This window comes from Garra rufa, chromosome 17 (assembly GCF_049309525.1).
Source record: "Garra rufa chromosome 17, GarRuf1.0, whole genome shotgun sequence".
Lineage (NCBI taxonomy): Eukaryota > Metazoa > Chordata > Actinopteri > Cypriniformes > Cyprinidae > Garra > Garra rufa.
In genome coordinates, this window is record NC_133377.1 from 10,668,906 (window position 1) to 10,696,719 (window position 27,814).

A 27,814-nucleotide genomic window follows, 5' to 3' on the forward strand; every position below is an offset into this window, starting at 1 on the left:
GAAATAAATAAATAAAAAAGTATGGGATTGTCATATTCCCTCACAAAGATTTTGAGTTGCTGCCACCTACCTGCGTTTTCAGTTTCATTTTTAAAATATAAATTGAGTCATTTAAATCATTTAAATATCTATATCTATTATTATTATTAACTTTATTTTGTGTATACATTAATCTCATAACATTGTTCTTGTGGCATTGCATTGAATTTATAATAATAATTAAAAAAAGTTCCTAGTTGTGGACTGGTGGTAAGTCCGAAACATTTTCGCGAATCGGTTCTTTTGAACAGTTCAAAGAATCGGTTGAATTTTTGTATTGCGAGTCAAATTCTAATCATAAACAGTATAATCAACTGTATATATAAAACATTTTGTTACACAGAAATACAACAATTAGGAAAAAAAGAACAAACTAAGGAAACTAATAAATAAAAAAGTATGGGATTGTCATCTTCTGTCACAAAGATTTAGAGTCGCTGCCACCTACCAGCGTTTTCAGTTTCATTTTAAAATATTTAAAAGTCATTTAAATATCTATATTCAAAACTCGTATTATTTTAATTTATTGTTTTAATTAATTTTTAGAAAAATGTTTTGTTTGTTTTTTTTTTGTTCAAAAAATGGCATTACAAAGGTTAAGAAAATCAAATATCGCTTTATAATAGGAAGATTAATTTCTGTATTAATATCCAAGAAGGTTTAGAGAAAATATTTAAAACGTTTAATGTTATTAAAGATTATAAAGGGTTTTATACTTAAATACAACCCGATAGGACATCTAAAATGACTAAAATGATCTTCATGAATATGACATTTACCCATAATTACACATTCTTACTATCAGCTCTCTTTACAGTCGGTTCATATCTTAATGAATCGGACATTATCACTATTTGCATAAGATGTAACGATCTATTACAGCTCAGTGATATGTCATATTTACACAATTATTATTATGTTGTATGTGTTTTTTAAACCGAAACGAAATCTCTTCCTACTTTGGTGTTCACACGGAGCGAAAAGGCAGTTGGACGCGGCGTGGGAAGGACTCGTAAACAAAACTTTAGTCGAGAAGCTCAATTTTTACCACGAACAAAGTGAAATATTATCACTATATGATTTGATCTAAGACAGTATTTAACTCAAAGAGACTGTTCTTTTCACTGTTTACAGTATTTGAGCAGAAATGCTGTGTGGCAGACTAGCGTTTGACTCTTTCAAACCTAACGCTTGCTAACTTGCTTGTCTCAAGAGCTGTCAAAGAAAAACAAAACAACAGCCCAGAAACCATTCAGTGTTTTAACTTTAAACAGACCGCGTTATTTCTGTTTTTGAGTTCATGAAGAATAGATGAATTAGATTACCAAAATTCGATAGATTTCGAAATTGCTACGTATTAGCATATCACGTGTGTTATTGGGTAACTTTGACTTTTAACAGACACACAAAATGTTGAAGTTTTTCGGATTCAAGAATGATGGAGGGAAAAAATCTTCAGAGAGAGAAACTGATGGATTTGTCATCATTGGTAAGTCATTTGATCATTTTAGAAGTACCTTTATCATTGTTTACATCTATCTATCTGTCTGTCCGTTCACCTGTTCCTCTATTTTTCTGTCTATCTGTCTATTGCCTGTTTATTATCTGTTTTTCTATTTATATCTCCATTTCTCCATCCAGCCATCCAAAATAGTGTTACAACCAGAATCGTATCTATAAATCCAAACATTGTTTGGTTAATGCTGATCTACCACAAGAGGCCAGTATAATTCAATCCTCACATTTAGTTTGAAAAATGTACTTCATCAATAGTGAAAGATTTCTTGTTGTTCATATTTCATTCAAATTTAATCAGATCATAGTACATCATATATTGGGGTTCTCTGTACCTCTGTGTCCCAAATGCAACAACCTTGTAACCTTGACAGATACGGCGACACCACTTTTTACCACCGTTACCTCCTCCTTTTGTTGTGCTAGTTGCAGTAATGAGGTTTAATGTTTTGATGTAACATATATTTGCACCTTGAGCAGACAGGATCCTTATAATCTGTATTGTAACTCTATTAGAGGGAATGTAGGTCAAAGGGAAAGTGAGATCCCATGCTTCATAAAGTGCAGGATATGTTGACTGAGGGCTCGAGCCAGATTTGAATAGCTCATTCCATGTGCCCATGGAGTTTGAGGAAATATTGCAAACTGGGGAATGGAAAATTACTGCTGAATATTTGAGGATAGATGGATGCTTGGCAAACTCCAATGGTTCTCCAATTTTAGGCTAACCATGCTGTGAGAAAGCTTTGGAAGTGAACAGAGGAGTTCACTATGGGAGGGATCATGATGCTTTTCATTTGGAGTTGATGTTTAATCAAAGCATGCAGTTTTGGATTATCACTTAGTGTGCCATTAATCTTAACTGGTATTAAATTACTGTCTTTGCACTATTGGCAAGATTTTAGAGTAAGCTCAGTTCAGGATTTTATGTCATGGTTATCCAGATGCATGGCCATATTGGAGATACTCAGATGTAAACAACAGCATGGATTGCATGGTTAATGTACTACTGAACATGTTGTTCTGCTAATGTATGCTGTCTAAACCATGGACAAAATGTGTGGAAGCTAATAAATCATATAGAGAAGGACTTAGTGAGCAGAAAAGGGCCCAATGTTTTGACTATAAAGTTAGATTTTCAGTATTAATTAAGATATTACCATAATATTTCACCTACCTGGCCAAAAATTATAGAAACATGAATCAAGATTCTTGCCCTGGAAATCCTGGTTCAGTTTGGCCAAACACAAACGACCTTTGTTCCTCAGACATTTTTTGCACTGTTCTCCTAGATTTGTTATAACTTTTGGCAGTTTAGTAGCTTACTCCAAGTGTTTTTCCCGGTCCGACCGATTAGTACAGGCCAAAACATGACAATAATTGTTCATTTTCAGCAGCAATAATCAGCAAAATTTGCGAGTTTCGTTCGGGTTCAGTGGCATTGTTTACGTTCAGTGCCGCCAGTATGGCCAGTTGTCATGAAAACACAGTATTGACTCTATGGACTAAAGTATACAATAAATGATTATTTATTTTAATCTCTTATTCTTTATGCAAGAGTTTCAGTATGATAAAATGATTATAAATCTCTTAAAGGGGTGCTATTATGCTTTTTCACTTTTTGAACTTTAGCCAGTGTGTTCAACCCGACCAATCAGGTTGTGAACGTATCACTATGCCTTTAGGTTCGGTATCTTTAGGTTCAGTGTCAAAAATGCCAGAGTGAACGCTAAGTGGACCAGGACCAAATATATAATTTTCCTTTTGGGTCTGGACCAAATAAACCAAAGACCCAAATTACAAGTGTGAACACACCCTTAAAGAGAGTAAAAAGGGTGTTGTTTTAAACAACCATTGAGGAATTTTAACCAACTTGTGAATGGGTATCCGGTGTTCCCTTTAAAGCACTGCATTCGGCAGATGTTTTCAAAAATTCATGTTTTTCATCCAAAACTTGATCTCTCCCAGGACCACCCAGTTCATGTTTCCACTTTGACTGTAAAATTTGAAGATTGAAAGGCAATAATAGATATATTATATTGATGATAGAGATGATACAGAAATCTCAGAAGTGTCTATTATATCTGAAGTTATACAGGCAACAGCAGTGAGTATTTTTGTCTTTTTCCTTTACACATTGTCACTTGATTAGGCTTAAAGTTATAGTTCACCCAAAAATAAAATTCTGTCATTAATTACTCACCCTCAGGTCATTTCAAACCTGTTTTAACAATGTCCTTACTACTTTTCTGGGTCTTAAACATGTCAGTTGCTTTGCTTTCGATGCAGGGTCAGAAAGCTCTTGGATTTCATCAAAAGTATCTTAATTTGTGTTCTGAAGATGAACGAAGGTTGGAGAATGAACCTATTTCCAAAAAAAGTGGAGCGTTCCTTTAATTTAAGAATTGTTTGATATTTTGACTAGAAACAATTCAAAAATACTAAGTAAGATAAGCCTTTTTTGCAGTGAATTACCTGAGAAGATGACATCCTTAACAGTAGAGTTTAGCCACTCAAATTTAGTTTCAATTACCCTAACTTTATTTTCAGTTTTGGATTTCGCCTAAAAAAGAAGCTTTTCAGTTTTAGTGAACTTTATTTTGGTCGATCACTACTTCCTTTTGGTATGGAAGGTTTTATAAGGAAGTCACTCTGTCAGTATTTTGCAGCAAATAATACATTATTGGAATTTGGAAATGGTAGTAGGGTTGGGCGATGTCGACCAATTTGGCATTGTACGATGTCCAATGTGAAACATCGCGATGGATGATGGCATCCTCGGCGGGGGGCGGGGTTGAGGGATGGTTGTTGTTAGATAATTAATTCATAACGAATTAATTAATTGTAGCCTATATTTCCACCAGTGCTTAATTTGAGCCGGATTTTTAAAGATCCGGCATTGACAAGTGCATTAGATTGTGACACTGCGTGCCGTGCATGCATACGAGACAGAGCAAGCGCGGGTTTAGACGTATTTGGAGGATGTATGTTGGTCCTTAACATATTTGCGATCAGTCAGCTTTTTTAAGTTCAAAATAGCTCTCATTGACTGCTTACTGCTTAACCCACTCTCTCCGAACGCATTTAATGAGCAGCAGAATGTTTAGAGAGAAAGTGTAATATCAGAAATAATACCAAATCAAGCGAAATATTATTATGTATTAACATTATAAACTCTCTAAACATAGCAATAAGTTAGTTACCCTGACTCCAAAACGAATCATTTAAACGTAACGGAATTCAGAACAGAACAGGAATGAAACAAAATATATTAAGGTACGAAACCAAAACAATGCGAAACTAAAAATAGCAGGCGTTGGGCTCACGTATACCTCTAATTCGGCACAAATCCAAGTGTTTCCATATTCCCAATCTATTTGAATGATAAACTGTTATTTATAATGTATACTAGGCTTTGTATTGTACATTCGTATTTCGATGGAAAAAAATATATATTCTCTTGTTTTTTGTTCCAAGCTCTGTTCGTTATGGTACAACCATGAAAAAGGCATATTTGGTGAAGTTTATTTAATCTAATTTAATTAGTTTATTTAATCTAATTTGTTCATGCCTTTATCAGCAGCAGGGTGGACTATTGTAATGGTCTCCTCACCGGCCTTCCCAAGAAGACCATTAGACAGCTGCAGCTCATACAGAACGCTGCTGCCAGGATTCTGACTAGAACCAAAAAATCAGAGCATATCACACCAGTCCTCAGGTCCTTACACTGGCTTCCAGTTATGTTTAGGATAGATTTTAAAGTACTTTTACTTGTTTATAAAGCACTCAATGGCCTAGGACCTACATACATTGCAGACATGCTCACTGAATATAAACCTAACAGACAACTCAGATCTCTAGGATCGAGTCAGTTAGTAATATCAAGGGTTCACACAAAACAAGGGGAATCCGCTTTTAGCTATTATGCCGCCCGCAGTTGGAATCAGCTTCCAGAAGAGATCAGATGTGCTAATACATTAGCCACATTTAAATGCAGACTCAAAACTCATCTGTTCAGTTGTGCATTTATTGAATGAGCACTGTGCTACGTCCGAACAGATTGCATTATTTTATGTATAATCATTTTACTGTATTAATTAATTTTAAATCATTTTTTTTAAATCATCTTAAATGTTCTTAAATTTTGTTTTTATTGTTGTGATTATTATAAATTTGTATGATTTTTATGCTATTATGATTTTAATTCCTTTTATGTACAGCACTTTGAATTACCATTGTGTATGAAATGTGCTATATAAATAAACTTGCCTTGCCTTGCCTTGCCTAAAATTATTTAGATTTTTTCTGCTGTTTTTGTATGCCTCATTTATTAACGTAAACGAACTAGTTCATGTAATTCGTTTGGAGTTCACTGTAATTTGTATTGTGATCGCTAACAACGTCCTTGTTAATGTTTCCTCATTATAATAAAAATAAAATAAGTAAAGATGCGGAAATTGAAAGCATGCATTAAATTTGGCTATATAGTGTGATTAATGCTGCGCTTCAGGCAGGTTTTTTAGCTCGTAAATCACGACTTCAAATCACGACTCACGACTTTGCAGCGTTCCAGGCAAGTCACCCCAAACTGCCTGAGCGCATTGATTATTCTTACATTATTATTAATTTGTTTGCAACGTTATATTGTCCTAAAGTCTATTTTTTTTACTGTGTACCACTTGCATAAACACCGCACCCGTAGGTGCTGACATAAGTGTTTTCGCGGGCTATGTCACGTCAGAACTTGGAACTGGGAGTACACCGATCTAGTACGAGTTCACGAGTGGGAAGTCACGGGTTTGACTGCCGTTCGGGTGCACTTTCACGGGTAGAAGGTCGGAAAAACACGAGTAACGGGTTGCCTGGAACGTGTCATAAGTGTGTGTTTTTCGCGAGCGGGTTGCTGCTGCGGCGCGGGGCGGAGGATCGCGATGCCCGCTCAGCGTCGTGATGTCTATCGGCCATCGGCGATGGACGAAGGCATCGACTATCGTCCCAACCCTAGATGGTAGTTTTATGAACAAATTAGTAGCAGAGAACATGATCCCTCTCATGATGCAGTTGGAAACTGCAGTCTAGGAGGAACAGCTACTAGCAACCAACACCACGACCCGGTGACCTCCGGTGATTATATCGCTTTTCAGTGTGAACGCCCCTTTAGACGCAAGCCATACAAGCTTTTTCCTAGAACATTAACAAAGGGTTGCATCTCAAAGGGACTCATTTGTGGAGTTGTTGGTAATAACAGGGAGGAGCCGTGGTGTTTGTGTGTGATTGAAGGCCCCAGAGGTGAGCAGACGCTCTGTGATTTTCAGGAGCAACAGGAAGAGGCTGGGTTTAATTTTCAAGAAGGAATTACACCATCTGCACCTCCTCCACACAGAGAAGAGATGTAAACAACAGGTCCTGAATAAGGGATGTGTATATATCATACAGTGTACTGTTAGTGTCTGGTTATGATTCCAAGGTGTTGCAGGTTTCTGTCAAGTAACGTCGCTGAGTGTGGCTGTAAGTACCCAGATGGACTAATGCTTCATAATCTGTTAATGTAATCAGAATAGTACCCTGTTAAGTGTAGTTAATCCACATTATTGTCTTGGCAGCGAAAGGAAAATCAATTATTCTTGTTGAAAAATCAAGCTGTTGCCGTGAAGGGTCCGTGATTGGCTTTGGGACTCGCTGTGTGCTGAATAATGCGCCTTTCTTCTCGGATTGATTTTAAAATTATTCATTCTTTTTATTTTTTGCTTTTTAGGTGAAACTCTTGAGGAGCAGCGACAGAAGATTCAGTCTATGAATATTGTGCAGCCCACAACAAATGTAATAGTACAGCCATCTAAGGTGAGTTTGTTTTACTTTATAGTGATCCATGAATGCTGCAACTTTACAGTTGTTTGATATATATTTTGATATACATTTTCCTAAGGAGATAGCAATGTCTAAAGAACTATGAGACTGAAATTCTAAATCATTATTCAGTTATAATCTTGAGAACTGCTAACTTGATCTTGAAATTTGTATGAATCTGTACAATATGATTTGTACACATGTGAACATGAAGGTCCACCCCTAACCCCATTCATAAACCTAACTGTCAGTGAGGCATAAGAAAATTGATGGAAATATATAAATATACAAATGAATATGAATTAGCCACCAATTCACCCAAGTGCAAAATAAAATCGCCATGAGATTGTGTTGGAACTGCTGTGACCAGATGATTGAGTCTGTGAGAATCATTCAGTATGATTTGTGAACCGGATGAGCCGGTTCATTGAAAGTACCATCTCAGAAGATTGAACCTAAATATCTAACAAACTCATTGATCCATTCAAAGAGGTGCACAAGTTCACTGGAGGGGAAAATTAGTGAATAACTTAAGGGTTCACCCAAAAATTAAAATTCTGTCATTAATTACTCACCCTCAGGTTGTTCCAAACATGTAAGACCTTTGTTCATCTTCAGAACACAAATGAAGATATTTTTGATGAAATCCGAGAGCAACTGACAACGTAACTGACACGTTCAAGGCCTAGAATGGTAAACAGGACTTATTAAAATAGTCCATGTGACATCAGTGGTTCAACCGTAATTTTATGAAGCTACAAGAATAATTTTGTGTGCAACTGTACAGTGGTGTGAAAACATAACTGTGGTTTATCACACCTGAGTTCAGTTTCTCTAGCCACACCCAGGCCTGATTACTGCCACATCTGTTTGCAATCAAGAAATCACTTAAATAGGACCTGCCTGACAAAGTGAAGTAGACCAAAAGATCCTCAAAAGCTATCATCATGATCATGTTGAAATCCAAAGAAATTCAGGAACAAATGACAAAGAAGTAATTAAGATCTATCAGTCTGGAAAAGGTTATAAAGCCATTTCTAAAGCTTTGGGACTCAAGCGAACCACAGTGAGAGCCATTATCCACAAATGGCGAAAACATTGGTGAACCTTCCCAAGAGTGGCCGGCCGAACAAAATTACCCCAAGAGCGCAGTTACGACTCATCCAAGAGGCCACAACAACATCTAAAGAACTGCAGGCCTCTCTTGCCTCAGATAAGGTCAGTGTTCATGACTCCACCATAAGAAAGAGACTGGGCAAAAATGGCCTATATGGCAGAGATCCAAGACAAAAACTGCTGCTGAGCAAAAGGAACATAAAGGCTCGTCTCAGTTTTGCCAGAACACATCTTGATAATCCCCAAGACTTTTGGGAAAATACTCTGTGGACTGACGAGACAAAAGTTAAACTTTCTGGAAGATGTGTGTCCCATTACATCTGGCGTAAAAGTAACAGCATTTCAGAAAAAGAACATCATACCAACAGTAAAATATGGTGGTGGTAGTGTGATGGTCCGGGGCTGTTTTGCTGCTTCTGGACCTGGAAGACTTGCTGTGATAAATGGAACCATGAATTCTGCTGTCTACCAAAAAATCCTGAAGGACGATGTCCGGCCATCTGTTCGTGACCTCAAGCTGAAGCGAACTTGGGTTCTGCAGCAGGACAATGATCCAAAACACACCAGCAAATCCACCTCTGAATGGCTGAAGAAAAACAAAATGAAGACTTTGGAGTGGCCTAGTCAAAGTCCTGACCTGAATCCTATTGAGATGCTGTGGCATGACCCTAAAAAGGCGGTTCATGCTTGAAAACCCTCCAGTGTGGCTGAATTACAACAATTCTGCCAAGATGAGTGGGCCAAAATTCCTGCACAGCACTGTAACAGACTCATTGCAAGTTATAGCAAATGCTTGATTGCAGTTGTTGCTGCTAAGGGTGGCCCAACAAGTTATTAAGTTTAGGGGGCAAACATATTTTTAAAAATAACAGTATTAACCAGTATTTTTTTGCTCAAACTAAGCAGAGGAAAGCATTACAGAGGAAAGCAGGAACAGAAACGTTTAAATACTGATCTGCTCGGAGTGAACAATCTTTTTTTTTTAAGCACTGCTTTATGCAATCAACCAATATCTGTATTGGTATTAGAATCTGTGAATAATTGTTTGTTAAAATCGGTATTGGTAGCGGCAAAAAAATAAATAAATCCTATCGTTGCATCCCTACTTTAAACTCATTAGATGCAAATTATGCATTATTTGCAATAACTTTACAGTTCACAGTTAAATTCACAACATTGGATGGAAACATAGGAAAAAATGATGTGCATTCTTTCCTTTGAGCTGTGTATTGAGTAAACAGTGAGAACAGAGTAATTAAATCTCAAGGATCGCTCATTGAGTCATCCATGTTAGCGGGCCGCTGTGATTTCCATATGCTGTGTGCTGGACGCGCAACAGCACTGACGAAAGAGAAAGAGCCCCTTGAGTTGCGCTGGCCGAGCGGGTGTGTGACAGGTGCCAGGTGGCAAGACTGAACAGCGCCAACATGTGCTGCTGCCATTCAGCAATCTGTTCCACAGCACCGCCTGGAGACATATGGCTAATGAAAGATGCTCAGTCTCACTCGTTCTCTTTAAATAAGAGGGGCTTTCAAATACCCCAATAGCCTGTGGACTTGTGAATGGGAAAAGTGCATTTTACAATCAGGTGGACAAAATAGTAGACAAACCACATGGAAGAAAAAAAAAAAAAAAGCCTGACAATTTGCAGTTTGATGTGAGTTTCCAAAGAATTACTTGGGCGAGTTCCAAAGAGGTCACATAGTTCATGAATTACAGACACATTTGGCCAAAAAAAAAAAAAACAGCAAAGAGCTTTAAACGGTTACTTAACCCCAAAATGAAAATTTTGTCAATAATCACTTACCCTCATGTCGTTCCAAACTCGTAAAAGCTTCTTTAGTCTTTGTGGCTGTCCCATTGACTGCCAAGTAAATAACACTGTCAAGGCCCAGAAAAGTATGAAAGACGAAATAGTCCATCTGCCATCAGTGGTTCAACCATAATTTTACAAAGCATCAAGAATACTTTTTGTATGCAAAGAAAACAAACATAACGACTTTCTTTAACAATTCCTCTCCTTCGCGTCACCGTAGTGCCATTTTGGATAAACCCCCTGGACGCAAACAGCGTACGCTGTTCTCTGTCTGCCGCAACACATGGATTCGTTTTCTACGTTTATTTGCGCTTTGATTCAAAAGAAAACAGCGTATCCACGTGACGCAGAGAACAGCGTACGCTGTTTGCGTCCAAGTCGTTATTTTTGTTTTCTTTGTGTACAAAAAGTATTCTCATAGCTTCGTATAATTACGGTTGAACCACTGATGGCAGATTGACTATTTCGATGACAGACGCCTTTCATACTTTTCTGGGCCTTGACAGTGTTATTTAGAACAAAGCTCACGGTTTTCATCCAAAATGTCTTAAATTGTGTTCCGAAGACAAAGCTTTTACGAGTTTGGAACGACATGGGGGTAAGTAATTAATGAAAAAATTTTCATTTTGGGGTGGAGTAACCCTTTAATGTTAAAGGGGTCATATGATGTTGCTAAAAAGAGCACTGTTTTGTGTATTTGTTGTAATGCAATGTGTTTATGTGGATTGAGGTTCAAAAAACATATTATTTTCCACATACTGTACATTATTGTTGCTCCTCTCTGCCCCGCCTTTCTGAAACGCTTCGATTCTTACAAAACTCATAGTTGATGAAAAGTGAGGTGTTCACTGATTGGCCAGCTATCAGGTACGTTGTTATTGGCCGAACACCTCAAGCATCTGACGTAAATATTGTGCCCCTAACCATGTTGTGATGCCGTTTCTCGGCACGACGAAACGGAAACAATAAAACCCATTATAAACAAGGCATTTGTTGCATCCAGTGGGGACAGAACTACTTATTATAATGACGCATACGGTCTTTTTACGCATTGCATTGCACCGCGTAAACATAACTCCATGTCTGCATTTTCGATCGTAGAAGGAGAAACAACAAGCACTACTCTACACAGCTCAAAACTTGCGTTTGAATAGTCAGTAGCAAATACTTTAAATATGAAAATGTACTTACAGGCCGTCAATCAGAACCGCAGACTTTCTTTGCAACGTTGGAATGGCCCCACTTTATAGTCTTAAACACTGCTTTCTAGTTGTGTCCTCATTTGGAAGGCTAAACAAAGTACTTTCGCTTTCGCAATGAAACACACTGTGTCTCCACAACATGCCGGTAAAAGTTACACCTTCTTTCTTTCCATATACATATGGGTGGTGTTATGCAAATCTACCCATGCCGTGATATGGACCAGTGGGGGCGTGTTTGAACAAGTCAATTTAGGGAGGTGTAGCTGAGTCTTAACTTTACAGATCTTATCTATGCACAAACAGCTTGTAACACTCCAAAGACAAAGGAAAACAAAAACTTCATCATATGACCCCTTTAAAGTCACATTAAAATCAAGCGTAACAGTAACCCCCTCGGCAACCTGTCACTCTCATGAAACCATCACAGCAATCAGCAAACAACATCGATCTAAGTTCCCGATGGACAAAATTAAGTCACACCCTACAGTTTCACTCAGTAATGTGTCACGATAAGGAACAAAAGATGATTGAAATTTCCACTTCATGCTAACTTTTAGGGGAACACTGGAAAGACAAGAAGGGAAGAAACACCACAATCATATTATGAACAAACACTGACAGGAACAGAGTGTCACTTCACAGGATAGCTGTTAAATGCCATAAAAGCACATCCTCAGAGTTGAATCAGCAGCTCTGTGACTCAGTGGAACCACACAAAATGTGTGTTATGATCTATGCCAGCGGTTCTCAATTCCAGTCCTCGCGCCCCACCGCTCTGCATATTTTGCATGTCTCTCTTAGTTAACACACCTGATTCAGATAACCAGCTTGTTAGAAGTGAACTCCGTGCAGGAACTGTGTTCCGATTGACATGGTCCCTGCACAGTGTTCATTGCTCCCTACTCCCTGAGCGGGGGAAATCTGTTTACTACACTTCAAAGCATTCATTCACATGTTTGCGCTACGCCACCGCATGTAGCGTCTTCACACATAGATGAAACTTAGTAGAGAAGTGTGACATAAATGTATCTGTAAATAAATACATTTTAAATTTACATCTCGAACGCTTTAATGACTTTCAAATGGAACACATACGCTCGCTTCGAACTAATGAACAGTGTTGGGTGTACTGTAATAATATTACTTTTTTCAGTAACTAGTAGTGTAAGGCATTACTCGTCTGAAAATTGTAATGTTATTACAGTTTTCCCGAGCTAGTTACTTGCGTTACATTTGCCAGTAGCACCTTCATCACACACAAGGCACACGACAACATAGAGAACAGAAGGGAAGGGGAGGGGGGCGTGAATGGAACAGTAATTGGTCTGGGTTTGGCACGAGGTATCATTAAATTACCATCACCGATTGGTCGACACCCGGCAGCCAGCAGCAGAGCGGCACTTGCAAACAGAGACCTGCAAACCCGCGGGACCCAACGCGACAGAGTGCGGCGCGGGACAAAACTTGATGGACAAGTGCGTGTGCTGGTGCGGGCGGGTAGAGACTCGTGTGTGTGTGTGTGTGTGTGTGTGTGTGTGTGTGTGTGCGGGATGCGGGAAAATAAAATGATTCGCGGGACTCCCACAATATAGAAATATCTAAACATAAAATATCTAAAAAAAAAAATGTTATTCATCTATTGCACAAAAGCAGCAAGAATAACATATATGATTAGTAAGAGCAAGAATAGGCAGTTTCGATTTAAAACTTGTTTGCAGCATGAGCAATGTAGCCATCTGCTGATTTTTGGAACGCATCGTCAATCAATGGTGTTTAAGATAGAATTCACTCACTGCTCAAAAGTTTTGAACAGTGCTGAATATTGCGTGCTTACGAATCACAACACACGTAGACCTTTATGAAAGATTAATTGTGCATAATATCCATTGTGTTATAAGAGCTTTATGAGATCGCGTATGCACTGGATGCACGCAGTAGGTCATGCTTTTTTGTTTAGAATAACAGTTTTTTGTGTAAGAAAAAAAAATGTAACTAGTAATATAACTAGTAATATAACTAGTTACTTTCTCCAGGGAGTAATAAAGTAAAGTAAGGCATTACTATTTTTGAGAGTAATATGTAATATATTCCTTTTTTGAGTAACTAACCCCAACACTGCTAATGAATAATGGCGGAATATCCTGTGATGTCCACTTCGAAGGGCAGTAATGTTGGAATAGAACAAACGTCTGAAGCGATACGTGAAAAACACAAAATATGCAGAGCGGTGGGGCGCGAGGACTGGAATTGAGAACCGCTGATCTACGCAAAGGTGTTCATCACAGCTTCCATTCCGAAACCTTATGCAGATGCCAAAACTAATAATTCTGATCAATTACTTACCCTTGCGTCTTTCAAAACTGGTATGATTAACTTTTTTCCTTGAAAAAAAAAACATGACATTAACAAATGATGCATTACACTCTTTAAAAAAGTGCTTCACAAAGCCATAGAAGAACCTTTTTTGTCTAAATGGTTCCATAAAGAACCTTTAAAATCTGAAGAACCTTTCTGTTTCACAAATGGTTCTGTGGTGAAAGTAGGTTCTTCAGACTATAAAAAGGTAAGCAAGACATGGTTCTTTAAAGAACCTTTGAATGAATGGTTCTTTGTGGAACCAAAAATGGTTCTTCTATGGCATCACTATGAAGAACCTTTCAAAGCACCTTTATTTTTAAGAGTGTAGTCTGTTTCCAGAAAAGGGTGCCAGATTTTGTAAACCTTCTTAAATTGGCCCTTTAAACAATACCTAATTAGTTTCAAATGTAAAGTAGAAATCATCTCTGCAACCCATAGCTTATAGGAGCCTCCTTTTGCTTCCAGAAGAACAGTATTAACTTCTTGGCTTTAGTTAAACTGTATGCAAGCAGATTGTGTTGTGTTCCTGATAATGAATGCATACCTTCAGAAAATCCCAGAATGAAAAGTGCCAGATCCGGCTGCAATTGCACCCTAAAAGACTCTGAAAGCACATTAAAAACTCCATTCCAATAACTCTGTATCTTAGAGCAAGGAAAAAACTATGGGACAAATCAGCATCTACTAAATTACATTTGTCACAAAGAGACGTTTTGGAAACAAATGTAGTTATTTAAACAGAATGCCCTACACTTTTAAAAATAAAGGTGCTTCACGATGCCATAGAATAACTTTTTTGTTTAAATGGTTCAATAAAGAACCTTTTACATCTGAAGAACCTTTCTGTTTCACAAAAGGTTCTTTGTGGCGAAAGAAGGTTCTTAGGATTATAAAAATGTAAAAAACAAATGGTTCTTTAAAGAACCTTTGACTGAATGGTTCTTTGTGGAACCAAAAATGGTTCTTCTGTGGCATCGCTGTGAAGAACCTTTCAAGGCACCTTTATATTTAAGAGTGTAGCTACACTTTTTCCATACCAGACCAAAAAAGTCAAGAATAAGATTCAATATGAAATGAATCAAATTTTAGTCTGTTTCTCACACATGAGCTATCATATGGTTTCAAACCATTCAAAATATAGTGCAAAACTCATAAGGGCTGCATTTATTGTGCTTTTTAGCCCCGGGGCTTGACAGCTTTCAATAACATTCACTTTCATTGTATGGAAGTTCTGAGTTCCACCTTATTCAGTTCAGTTAGTTATTTGGGTTTTGCTTCTCCCTCAATGCCCTGTACACTGTCTTGTGTTACAGTGAGGAACTAACATTTGAAAGATTATTAATCCCTGTCTAACATGTGTTTGGCTTTCATATAAGACAAACAGGAAAGATAAGGGTGAAAAACCACCTCCGCAACTCTGACAGCCAAATTCTATTTACCTGCATCAGAAACACCAGCTCAAGTTCTAGCCATGAATAGAAAACTTTGCTCATGTAATCACTGACAAACTAACATGTTTTTATGCATTTAGCATGTCGATGTGTGGCTCAAGAAGCTATCGGCGCTGCCCGCCGGTTTTTGAAGTTAACGGGGAGGCAAATCCGGTTCACAACAATAAAATAAAAGTCTATATAATGGCACCTTACCCATTTTTTTCTTGTTGTTATGGAAACGAAAGGTCTAGCTACTCGCTTGTCATTGATCAGCTGTCAAAAAAGCGCTTGACGTAGGGCGTTTTCTACAGAAAAGTTAAACTTTTTCAACTTAAAAAGACGCTCTGAGCTGCGGAAAAAGACACCGGTGGTGGAGTTTAAAAAAGCGCTCAGGGCTTTTTTGAAAAGACGATTTACTCCATAGGGTTATAATGTAAAACAGACGCTGGCAGCTTAAAAAAAGACGCCAAGTGTGAACACGGCCTTACAAGATAAAAAAATCACATGAGAAAAGGTCACAATTGCAAAATAAAAAACTCACAATTCTGTGAAAAAAGTCACAATTACAAGATAAAAATTGCAATTCTGAGAAAAAAGTCATAATTGCAAGATATAAACTCACAATTCTGAGAAAAAAAGTCACAATTACGAGACGACAACTCACAATTCTGAGAAAAAAGTCACAATTACGAGACAAAAACTCACAATTCTGAGAAAAAAGTCACAATTGCAAGAAGTAAACTCACAATTCTGAGAAAAAAAAGTCACAATTGGGAGATATAAACACAATTCTGAGAAAATATGTAACAAATGGAAGATATAAACTCACAATTCTGAGAAAAAAGTCACAATTGCAAGATATATACTCACAATTCTGAGAAACAAAGTCACAATTGCAAGATATAAACTCACAATTCTGAGAAAAAGTCACAATTGCAAGATATAAACTCACAATTCTGAGAAAAAAGTCACAATTACGAGATACAAACTCACAATTCTGAGAAAAAAGTCACAATTACGAGATATAAACTCACAATTCTGAGAAACAAAGTCACAATTGCAAGATATAAACTCACAATTCTGAGAAAAAGTCACAATTACGAGATATAAACTCACAATTCTGAGAAAAGTCACAATTACGAGATATAAACTCACAATTCTGAGAAAAAAGTCACAATTACGAGATATAAACTCACAATTCTGAGAAAAAAGTCACAATTACGAGATACAAACTCACAATTCTGAGAAAAATCACAATTACGAGATATAAACTCACAATTCTGAGAAAAATCACAATTACGAGATATAAACACAATTCTGAGAAAAAAGTAACAATTGCGAGATACAAACTCACAATTCTGAGAAAAGTCACAATTGCAAGATATAAACTCACAATTCTGAGAAAAAAGTCACAATTACGAGATACAAACTCACAATTCTGAGAAAAGTCACAATTGCGAGATATAAAGTCACAATTCCGAGAAAAAAGTCACAATTACGAGATACAAACTCACAATTCTGAGAAAAGTCACAATTGCGAGATATAAACTCACAATTCCGAGAAAAGTCACAATTACGAGATACAAACTCACAATTCTGAGAAAAGTCACAATTGCAAGATATAAACTCACAATTCTGAGAAAAAAGTCACAATTACGAGATACAAACACAATTCTGAGAAAAAAGTCACAATTGCGAGATATAAACTCACAATTCCGAGAATAAAGTCACAATTACGAGATACAAACTCACAACTCTGAGAAAAAAGTCACAATTACGAGATATAAACTCACAATTCTGAGAAAAAAGTCACAATTACGAGATACAAACTCACAATTCTGAGAAACAAAGTCACAATTGCAAGATATAAACTCACAATTCTGAGAAAAAGTCACAATTGCAAGATATAAACTCACAATTCTGAGAAAAGTCACAATTACGAGATATAAACTCACAATTCTGAGAAAAGTCACAATTACGAGATATAAACTCACAATTCTGAGAAAAAAAGTCACAATTACGAGATATAAACTCACAATTCTGAGAAAAAAGTCACAATTACGAGATACAAACTCACAATTCTGAGAAAAATCACAATTACGAGATATAAACTCACAATTCTGAGAAAAAAGTCACAATTACGAGATATAAACTCACAATTCTGAGAAAAAAGTCACAATTACGAGATACAAACTCACAATTCTGAGAAAAATCACAATTACGAGATATAAACTCACAATTCTGAGAAAAATCACAATTACGAGATATAAACTCACAATTCTGAGAAAAATCACAATTACGAGATATAAACACAATTCTGAGAAAAGTCACAATTGCAAGATATAAACTCACAATTCTGAGAAAAATCACAATTACGAGATATAAACACAATTCTGAGAAAAGTCACAATTGCAAGATATAAACTCACAATTCTGAGAAAAAGTCACAATTACGAGATACAAACTCACAATTCTGAGAAAAAAGTCACAATTGCAAGATATAAACTCACAATTCTCAGAAAAAGTCACAATTGCGAGATATAAACTCACAATTCTCAGAAAAAGTCACAATTGCGAGATATAAACTCACAATTCTGAGGAAAAAGTCAGAATTGTGAGACAAAAATTTGCAGTTACCTAAAAAATTATTCAGTGTTGGAAATGGGCTTACATAGTTTTCTATTTGAATATATTTTAAAATGCAATTTATTTCTGGGATGCTAAGCTGAATTTTCAAAATCATTACTCCAGACCTCCTCAGTGTCACTTGATCATATAGAGATCATTCTAATTTGATGATTTCTTGCTCAAGTAACATTTATTATTGTTATCAATGATGAACACCGTTCTGCTAAATCCTACTGAATATTTGACAGTGATATATTTTATTTTTCAGGATTTCTTTTTGATGAATAGAAAATTGAAAAAGCAGTTTTAATTTGAAATGGGAATATTTTGTAACATTATAAATGTCTTCACTGTCACCTTTGATCAATATAATGCATCCTTACTAAATAAAAGTATTAATTTCCTTAAAAACAACAACAAAATCACAACACAAAGAAGTCTTACTGATCCCAAACAGTAGTGTAGTTGAATTGTAGAAGAATTGTTTATATTGATATCTAAAATGATTCACTGCTATTTACAAACAGTTTTAAAACAGTTATTATCTATATACTGTACACACGTGTGCATTATTAGTTGTGTTAAAGTGTGAAGTTCAGCTCTAGCTGTGGTACAGCATGTGACTTCCTTCATCGAGATGTTTCAGGCCTGTAATGAGTCCTCATCCACCTCAAACAAAACCAGATTTCTCATCTCTGTAGCTGCAGGCTTTGCTCTTTTTCAGGGGGTACGGATATGACACAGGTTTCATAATCATAAAATTCCTTGACTCATTCATGCAGTCAGTCAGTCTAACAGTACTAAACAAACTGATATCTGACATACAGATATAAAACCTTTCATCAAAGTAGTCCCAAAACCAAAACAATACCTGTTCTTGTCATAGGACAATTTTTAATATTTTTTGATCCACTTTAAATGTTGTACATGACAGTGCATCTGTGTATAAGACAAGGTTCAAATTGAAATGATAAATTCAGTCTGTGTGGAAGAACTTGACTGTTCTGCAGAAAGCCAAGTCCTAATCCCATCTGAACACCTCTGGTGTGATTTTAAATGCAGACCTTGAGCCCAAAACTTATCACTAAACACCAATGACTTGTACATATGGGTACAGTCATTTTAGACAAATCCAAAACCATTGCAACAGAGATGGAAATACAATTTGTAAATACATTAATTATGTTTCCATCTTTGTTGCCACAGTTTTAGAAGTGCCTTTTCTGTTCTAAAGAAGGGGTGTTTCAATACTTTTGTCCATGTAGTTTTGTACAAGTCAATGGTGTTTGGTGATGAGTTTTTGGCTTAAGGTCTGGATGTAAAGTCACACCAGAGTTGTTCAGCTGGGATTAGGACTTGGTTTTCTGCAGACTAGTCAAGTTTTTACACACTGACTGAATCAATCATTTCGATTTGAACCTTGCCTTATGCACAGAGGCATTGTCATGTAAGAATATAAAAGGGTCCTGTCCAAACTGTCACTATAAAATGAGATACAATCCCCTAGAATATCATTATATGCTTAAACTTTAAGGTTTGTACTCATGGAAATTACTAAAGTAGTCAAACCTGTTCATTAGGAGGGGGTGTCCCATATGGCAAGCTGTTTTAGCCCAAAATATGTTACTTGTCTGAAATTGCATTTTTACTAGTAACAATTCAATTAGAGAGCTCTATAATTCAATTCCTACTGTCCCATATGGCAAGCAGTTTTAGCCCAAAATATGTTACTTGTCGGAAATTGCATTTTTACTAGTAACAATTCAACTACAGAGCTCTATAATTCAGTTTTTACTAGTGGCAATGCCAATTAGAGAGCCCTATGATTAAATTCTTACGAGTTACAAATACAGTTAGAGAGCTCCCCAATTCAATTCTTACTAGTAACAATTCCAATTACAGAACTCTCTAATTCAATTTTTACTAGTAATAATTCCAATTACAGAGCTCTCTAATTTAATTATTACTAGTAAAAATGCAATTACAGAGCTCTACAATTCAACTTTTACTAGTAAAAAAAAAAAACACATTAAAGATATGTTTAATTGCAAAGCTCTGTAATTGAATTAAAGAGCTCTAATTCAGTTCTTACTGGTAGTAATTGAATTAGAGCGCTCTAACTGGAATTGTTACTAGTAAGAATTGAATTGGGGAGCTCTTTAATTGTATTTGTAACTCGTAAAAATTTAATTAGAGAGCTCTCTAATTGGCATTGCTACTAGTAAAAAACTGAATTATAGAGCTCTGTAGTTGAATTGTTACTAGTAAAAATGCAATTTCTGACAAGTAACATATTTTGGGCTAAAACGGCTTGCCATATGGGACAGTAGGAATTGAATTATAGAGCTCTGTAGTTGAATTGTTACTAGTAAAAATGCAATTACGACGAGTAATGCTTAGTATATTTTAGGCTAAAACGGCTTGCCATAGTCCCAATACTTTTGGCAATAGGTTGTTTGCACATGACGTCATTGATGTGGCACGAAATGCAGCTGGAGGACACAAAGTGATATTTCTTCATAGGAAACTTAAAATGCCTATGTTTTGAGTTGTTTATGGATGCTCAAATCGGTCAAACCGAGAAACCACAAGGAGCTTTTATCATGTATGAAAAATTTGCTGTTCATAAGGGAAGGAAGGCAATACATTGACTGAAAAACGCAGGGGAAAAGTGGCTTGTAAACCTCGGATAATGTCAGATAATCCTTGAGAGTGCAAATGGTTAAAAAATATAATAATATGTAAAGATATTAATAAAGTGAAATGGAGGAAAGTCTGTACTGGTTTAGACACTATTACAAGAAAAAAGGTATAAACAGAAAATCACAACAAATGTTGGATATGACCCTTATGTTACGAAGAGGATTTTTTTTCAACTAAATCAAAATAGTTGCCTGCCATCGAGGCGGTGAATATAAGCTAACTAAGCCTAATTGCAAACAAACTATTTTGAAAGTGATTCCCATATTTATATGAAAGATACAGGATATATGTCACTCCTGATTTTATATATATATGTCACCCAGCTTTAATGAAAATGGGTAAAATCTAAACTCAACCAGCATTAATGAGGATTTAAAGAGCTTGCTCACAGTGGCAATTTGGTAAAGGCACAATAGTTGAGTCACACATGCTGTGATGAATATAATAACAGTGCTGCTCCCCAGGAGATCCGGTTTCTCAGTTTTCACCGCAGATTCTCTTTCTTTTTGTTCAGCCATCCAGTGCCGGGAACAGAGGAATTACAGAGACGCCTCAGCCTTCCTCCCAGCCCACATCTGCCAAGATGTCCTCAGAAACACACGCTGCAGACGCCACTCCAGCCCTCCCTGAGCTTCTAGGAGACATACCTTTCACTTTAGCACCACACATCGTGGCCATGCAGGCGGGCCTGCCCTTTGTCACAGATATCACCTTGCCTCACGACATAAATGACAAACTAGCCAACTTTCGTTATGACTTCACCTTGGAGAACTCAGTGCTTTGTGAGCCGTGAATCTTTGGCTATCAGTTATATCAGTTATGTCATTGACACATGGTGTACTATGAGCCTTTGGTTGATTCTCTTTTGCCTCTTAAGATCTAGTTTAGTTGACAAAATCAGTCACTGACTAAAGGGTGTTGGGCTCAAATGAACATATTGTCCTTTTAGTTTAACCAAGTTAGAATCAAGACGGTTTACAGTCTCTCAGGATCTTGCATTTGATTGTGCGAGAGGAGCGTTACTGCCTTGTTTTAGCGCAGTAGACGAGTATGACCTACGGCTTTACATTTTTTCAAATGTAGTTCAAATTTTACGGGTGTAAAATCAGTGCAATTTTGACTCAGTGGGGTCCTGTAGCATGAGATGATATGCTGAACTGAAATAGGGTTGTTTTGAAATGGCTATGTTTCTTAGTAGTTGATGTTTCAGATGTCATTGTCTGCATTTGCCTTCCTCAGTTTTTTTCTTACTTCTGCAAAGACTCGCTGGAATTCATGGAATCGGTATTCATGGAAGGCGTTTGCTTGCAGATCATTGACTAAAAGCAGTTATTTTATAGTAATCTATTGCTCGATCATCTTTAAATATATCTAACATGGTTCAGTAATAGAAGTATTTAATTAAAATTCAAATTATATTTTAAATATGTATATTAAAATGCAATCATGGCCTTTTGGCAAGTCCACCATTTACTGTACCTCGACATTGAGTGCTAATAAATCTTAAAGGTAAAGCAAAAACTAGGGATGCACGATATGTATCGGCCGATCATGCTTGCGCGTTTTGTCAGTAAAGCCGGTTCTGTAATCAGCGGTAAATGCCATCAGGTGCGTGATTTCACGTTGAGCCGTATATACTACACACAGCCGTTGTTTACAGACGAGCTGCGCACATTCACACTGATAATGAACATTGCTATGCGCAGCTCGTCGGTAAACAACGGCTGATTACAGAACCGGCTTTACTGACAAAACGCGCAAGCTTTATCGACCGATTGGTATCGGTGCATCCCTAGAAAAAACACTGCTGACATTGGTCAGTCAAACGGATAGCCCCACCCTAAACTGTTGCTGTTGGTCAAATCAGTGTTGCTTTGCCAGGTTGGGATGTTTAACAGAACAATATTGTGACCCAGATAGCACACGTACATCTGCAAGATGTCTGTTAAAAGTCCTATTATGCTCTTTGTTTTGGGGGTGCACTGGATGCTCTCACGCTTGGTGGTTCGAAAAACGCATTATTTTTCACATAATTGACATTATTACGATAGCTTTCTCCCCAGGCTGGCACAAATGGCTCGATTAGTTCTGGTTTTGATGAAGGTCCGCCTTCCGAAAAACGAAATGTGTTGTGATTGGTTAGCAGTCCCACTGTTTTACAATTGGCAAACAGTTTTTTGCCAGTTTCCTAAAGCAGTAAGTTCTGTGTACAACTGCGCAAGCTAGATTAAAATAATCCTTACATTTTTTATAAATATGGATATTTTTCTTACAAAAACACATCGGATCGCTGAAGGAGGCTTTTACTGACCGCTCCAGAGCCATGTGAGGCACGTTTTATTATAGATAGACTTGTTTTGGACTGATGGAGAGAAACGTTTGTCTATGAGGTTCTAAAGCTTGGTAGAGGATCATTTTTAATATAACTCTGATTGCATTCGTCTGAAAGAAGGAAGTCATATACACCTAGGATGCATGGAGGGTGAGTAAATAATACGCTGTAGTAGTGTTGGTCCTATCGTCAGCCTGCGAGATCACCAATACATGATATTATCATTATTGTGCTAATGTATTTAATTATTTACATGCCCAAAACCAGCTCCAGCATAAGGCTAGTGAAGCTATACGATTGAAGCTGTACAATGAATAAATCTCTTACCACACAGTGCACAACAGATGATCATCACTCTAGTCAATGCTTGTGTTTACATCAGCCATGGCTCTGCATGTGTTTCGACCCTCTATACCGCTCAGCTCAACAGCACGGCTACCGGAGCAGTTTGCGGACACTTTAGTCAATGCTTGCATTTATACTCGCTGAAGCATCCCAGAAGCAGCTGTCCATGCTACATTGGTAAAGTTAGGCGAATCCCCCACCTTGTCCCTCCCTTCCCGCCAACGATTCAATTTGTGTAGACGGGATTTATTTGAATAAAATTCTAATTGATCGCGTTGTGACATCATAGCATCTGGAAAACAAAGGGATTTTTTTATTAGATTTGTAGCTTTGTAGATGTTTTTATTCCTAAACATACACACCAGAAACTGGCTAAAATTCAAAAAGCGAAAAAGCATAGAATAGATGTCTATTTGACATCTAAACGAAGCGTCCAATAGATGTATTGCAGATGAGCAAACTACGTCTTGCAGAAGTAAATTCAGACGTCAAATAGATGTCTCCGAGATGTACGTGTGCTATTTACATCTGAGAATAGACGTAGTTTGCTCATCTGCATTATGTCTATTGGACATTTCCTATCAGATGTCAAACAGACATCGATTAGATGTCTTTAAGATGTTTATGATTTAGAATGTATGTAAAACTGACATATTACAGACGTCTACCAGAAGTTTGTATACAGCAGATGCATTCCAGATCAAGAGATCTTTAACAGACATCTTGCAGACATATGTGTGCTATCTGGGTAGTAACCCTGATAGCAAACGTACATTTTGGAGATGTCTATTTGGCATCTGCAAGATGTAGTTTGCTCATCTGCATTATGTCTATTGGACGTTTCCTGTCAGATGTCAAATAGACGTCTATTAGATGTCTTTTAGATGTTTATGATTTAGAATGTATGTAAAACTGACATCTTACAGAGATCTGCCAGACGTTTGTACACAGCAGATGCTTTCCAGATCAAGAGATCATTAACAGACATCTTGCAGACATACATGTGCTATCTGGGTAAGGTAGTGTTTGCACTTTTTTGGTCTAGAATATAGTTAATTGTAGTTGTCCCTGCATTTTATGGTGGTATATGAAGTATTTAACATCATAAAATGACAAACATCACTTTGTTACAATGAAAGAATTGCGCTTGAAATCACAAGACCGTTCTCATTATATAGACCATTATTATATCTCTGTTTGTAAAAGCGTGCTTTTGTTCTTTTGTTGGTGTGAATATGCATACCTCGACTGCTGTTTGGTTTTATTGCATGAAGAAGATCTGTCTACACATGACACACCCTGTTTTAGGAGGAAGATATGTATTTTGAACAAAGTTTGATTGCAAAAACATGCACATGGGTTTTAGTAGGATTTACTGAATAGGCCACAGGTTGTTGCGCTGCTTTTCTATTTCTTTCATCTGAAATTTCAGTTAATGGATGGGTTTTATCATAGTGCGTGCTGCTATTTACACAAATGCACTCAGGAGTTTTGCTGTGTCTCCTTTACATCCTCTGTACTTTACTTGATAGCGGTTAAGTTTATTTACTCGATACCACTCAAATCTCACTTTTGTTTTTAAAAAAATATGTATTTTTATTAGTCTCTGTGTTTCTGACAATGTATCTCCTTTTTAAAACACTGTATTGAAGTAATCAAAGTTTGCATTGTGTTGTGTTTGCTTTACAAAAATGTCTGTAAAATAATTTAATGCCACTTCTTCAGGTAAATATTTTGCCATCACCTTAACTCCTTTGTTGGATTCTTTATTGATTCATATCTGGAACAGAATGCGTCATTGATTCTGATCCCTCATGATGTTTATGCTAAATATTGAGCATGGGCGCAATGTAATATGATGTTGTTTTATTAAAACCTTATTTGATAACTTGCAATTTGCAATTTTGTGTATTCATATCTTAGACCCTTAGATGTAAGAAGACCCTTGTCGATATATATGGGCCATTCTACAGAATTGGTCCAAAAAATTTGTATGCAAATTGTATAAATATCCAAGGTGCATATTTCTAGGAATTGTGCAGTTCTCATTTTGTATTTTCAGGAAGTTTTGCAATTTGTTCTCAATAACAGTCACATTTTTAACAATATTTCAAGTGTACTTTATGAGATTTGTATTTTGAGTACTGTTTTTCTTTGTAAAAGGCAAGAAGTTGACCATACTGATTTCAAAGTTAGGGATTCTTTAGTTTGAATATACATTGAAACAAAAACTCTCGTAACATCCTAGTTGATAATTCAGAATACTTTATTTTTGACAAAACATCCCATGTTTCAGTAGTGACTGCACATTTCTGGTAGGGACAGTCATGCTTTGGTAGCAAACACATCATGTTACATAATTTTAACTTGCATACTGACACTACTAAAACAAAACAAATGGCATAACTGTACTAAAATTTTATTTTCCCCAAATAAAGGATTGGTAGTGACAAATTTATGGAATAACACCAAAAAAAAAAAAAAAACAATGATGTCACTACTGTAACTCCATCAAATGTTTAGGTAGTGACAAATTTCTAAAAAGAAATAAAACAAAAACAATGATGTCTCTGCCAAAATTTCTCCAAATGTTTCGGCAGTGACAAATTTATAATAATAATAATAATAAAAAAATAATAAAAAATAATGTCACTTCCAAAACAAATGTTTTTGTAGAGACAAATTTATATATAAAAAGAAAAGAAATTCAAATGTCACTACCGAAACTCCACCAAATGTTTCGGTAGTGACAAATTTATTAAAAAAAAAAAAAAAATCAGTGATGTCTTTACCAAAACTTCTCCAAATGTTTCGGTAGTGACAAATTTATAATAAAAAAATAATAATTATGTCACTACCAAAACTTCACCAAATGTTTTGGTAATGAGAAATTTATGGGAAAAAAATAAATAATTTATGGAATAACACCAAAAAAAAAACAATGATGACAGATTTATACAAAAAATAAATAAATAAATAATGTCACTACTGAAACTCCACAAAATGTTTCGGTAGTGAGACATTTTTTTTAATCTAATTTATGGAATAACACCAAAAAATGACAAATTTATAGGAAAAGAAACTATTATAATGACACCAAATGTTTCGGTAGTGACAAATTTCTTTAAAAAATAAAATTAATTTATGGAATAACACCAAAAAATAAAAATAAAAAAAATCAATAATGACGTCTCTACTGAAACTACTCCAGATGTAGATCTCCAGGTAGTGACAAATTTATAGAAAAAAAATATATATGGAATAACACCAAAAAAAAAAAAAAATCAATAATGACAAATTTATATAAAAAAAAAACTAATTATAATGTCACAACCGAATTGCCACCAAATGTTTTGGTAGTGACAAATTTAAAAAAATAAAAAATAAATAAATCAATGATGTCTCTACCGAAACTTGTCCAAATGCTTCGGTAGTGATAAAAAAAAAAAGATATATAATATATATGATATATAACCAAAAAATGACAAATTTATAAAAAGAAAAAAAAAATTAAATGTCACTACCGAAACTTGGTAGTGACAAATTTATAATAATCTCATAAATGATATATCATTGATCATAAATGTAGAGGTGTATTTAAAATCAGTCTCAGGCATTGGACTAAAACATACACTGTTTCAGTAGTGACATGAAAATGCAGGACACATTTTATTTACATAGTTTCTTAAATTGCAAAGAAAATTTTAAATAAATATATATTTATTTTTTAACTTCATTTTTCAAAGAATCAAAAAGATACTTTTAAAAACAACAATTGAAAAAATATTTTAATATTTTCATGAATTGAAATTTAGGAGTTAGGGTTCAGGATAGCCACGTCCCAGTGGAAAGTACCTAATAAATGATGATTTTATATATAATTGTACTAATATTTTAAATATTATTGTGGGTTTCAATAGATAACAGAAGGATCTTAGTAAACATCTAAGATTTAAATACTTTAATGTTTTTTGGTTGTGGGACAGCAGTTTGGACCAATTCTGCAGAAGCTGTATGAAAAATTATTTTCTAGGCTATTGAAACCAACACATTAAAACACTGTTAGAGAAAAACACATTTATACTATACTTTTTTACTCAAAACATCGTTTTAGATAGATACACACAACATGTGACAACAAGCCCCGGTTCATTTTACGTCTTCCCACGCTCTTTACAGTTAAAAGTCCGTTACACTGACCATCTGCTTTATCAAGTACTGATGTTTGTGCCTTCAGATTAGCCTTGTCAGTTTACAACCCCAACCAATAGCAAGGCAGAATCCCAAACGTTCTAAACCACAATGAATCCATTGGCTCTTCCCGAGTCAATCATTTTCGTCAGACCAATCATATTTTAGTTCGAATGCCATGCACCAATCACAGAGCGCTATAGCGCCGGACGCTCCCGCCCACGCGTCTCAGTGACTGCGCGGCTGAAGTGTCTGTCATTTGGAGTAACACCAGGGAAAGAGTGGTGTCA

The 27,814-nt window shown here is 36.1% G+C and overlaps 1 protein-coding gene across 1 annotated transcript; it reads left to right on the forward strand.

Annotated features, from left to right (window-relative positions):
• Positions 1 to 1,039: 1,039 nt before the first annotated feature.
• umad1 (UBAP1-MVB12-associated (UMA) domain containing 1) lies at positions 1,040 to 25,228 on the forward strand. The gene is made up of 3 exons (XM_073821590.1): positions 1,040 to 1,528; positions 7,310 to 7,395; positions 21,171 to 25,228. Exons 1-3 carry the CDS (start codon positions 1,450 to 1,452, stop codon positions 21,447 to 21,449), a joined length of 444 nt encoding a protein of 147 aa, XP_073677691.1. The 5' UTR covers positions 1,040 to 1,449; the 3' UTR covers positions 21,450 to 25,228.
• The last annotated feature ends 2,586 nt before the right edge of the window (positions 25,229 to 27,814 follow it).

What these genes read in the sequence shown, in the direction of transcription:
- umad1 (XM_073821590.1), top strand. Translation starts at nt 1,450, where the DNA reads ATGTTGAAGTTTTTCGGATTCAAGAATGATGGAGGGAAAAAATCTTCA. An exon ending in TGATGGATTTGTCATCATTG is followed by an intron (nt 1,529 to 7,309) that starts GTAAGTCATTTG and finishes TTTGCTTTTTAG; the next exon opens with GTGAAACTCTTGAGGAGCAG. An exon ending in TAATAGTACAGCCATCTAAG is followed by an intron (nt 7,396 to 21,170) that starts GTGAGTTTGTTT and finishes CTTTTTGTTCAG; the next exon opens with CCATCCAGTGCCGGGAACAG.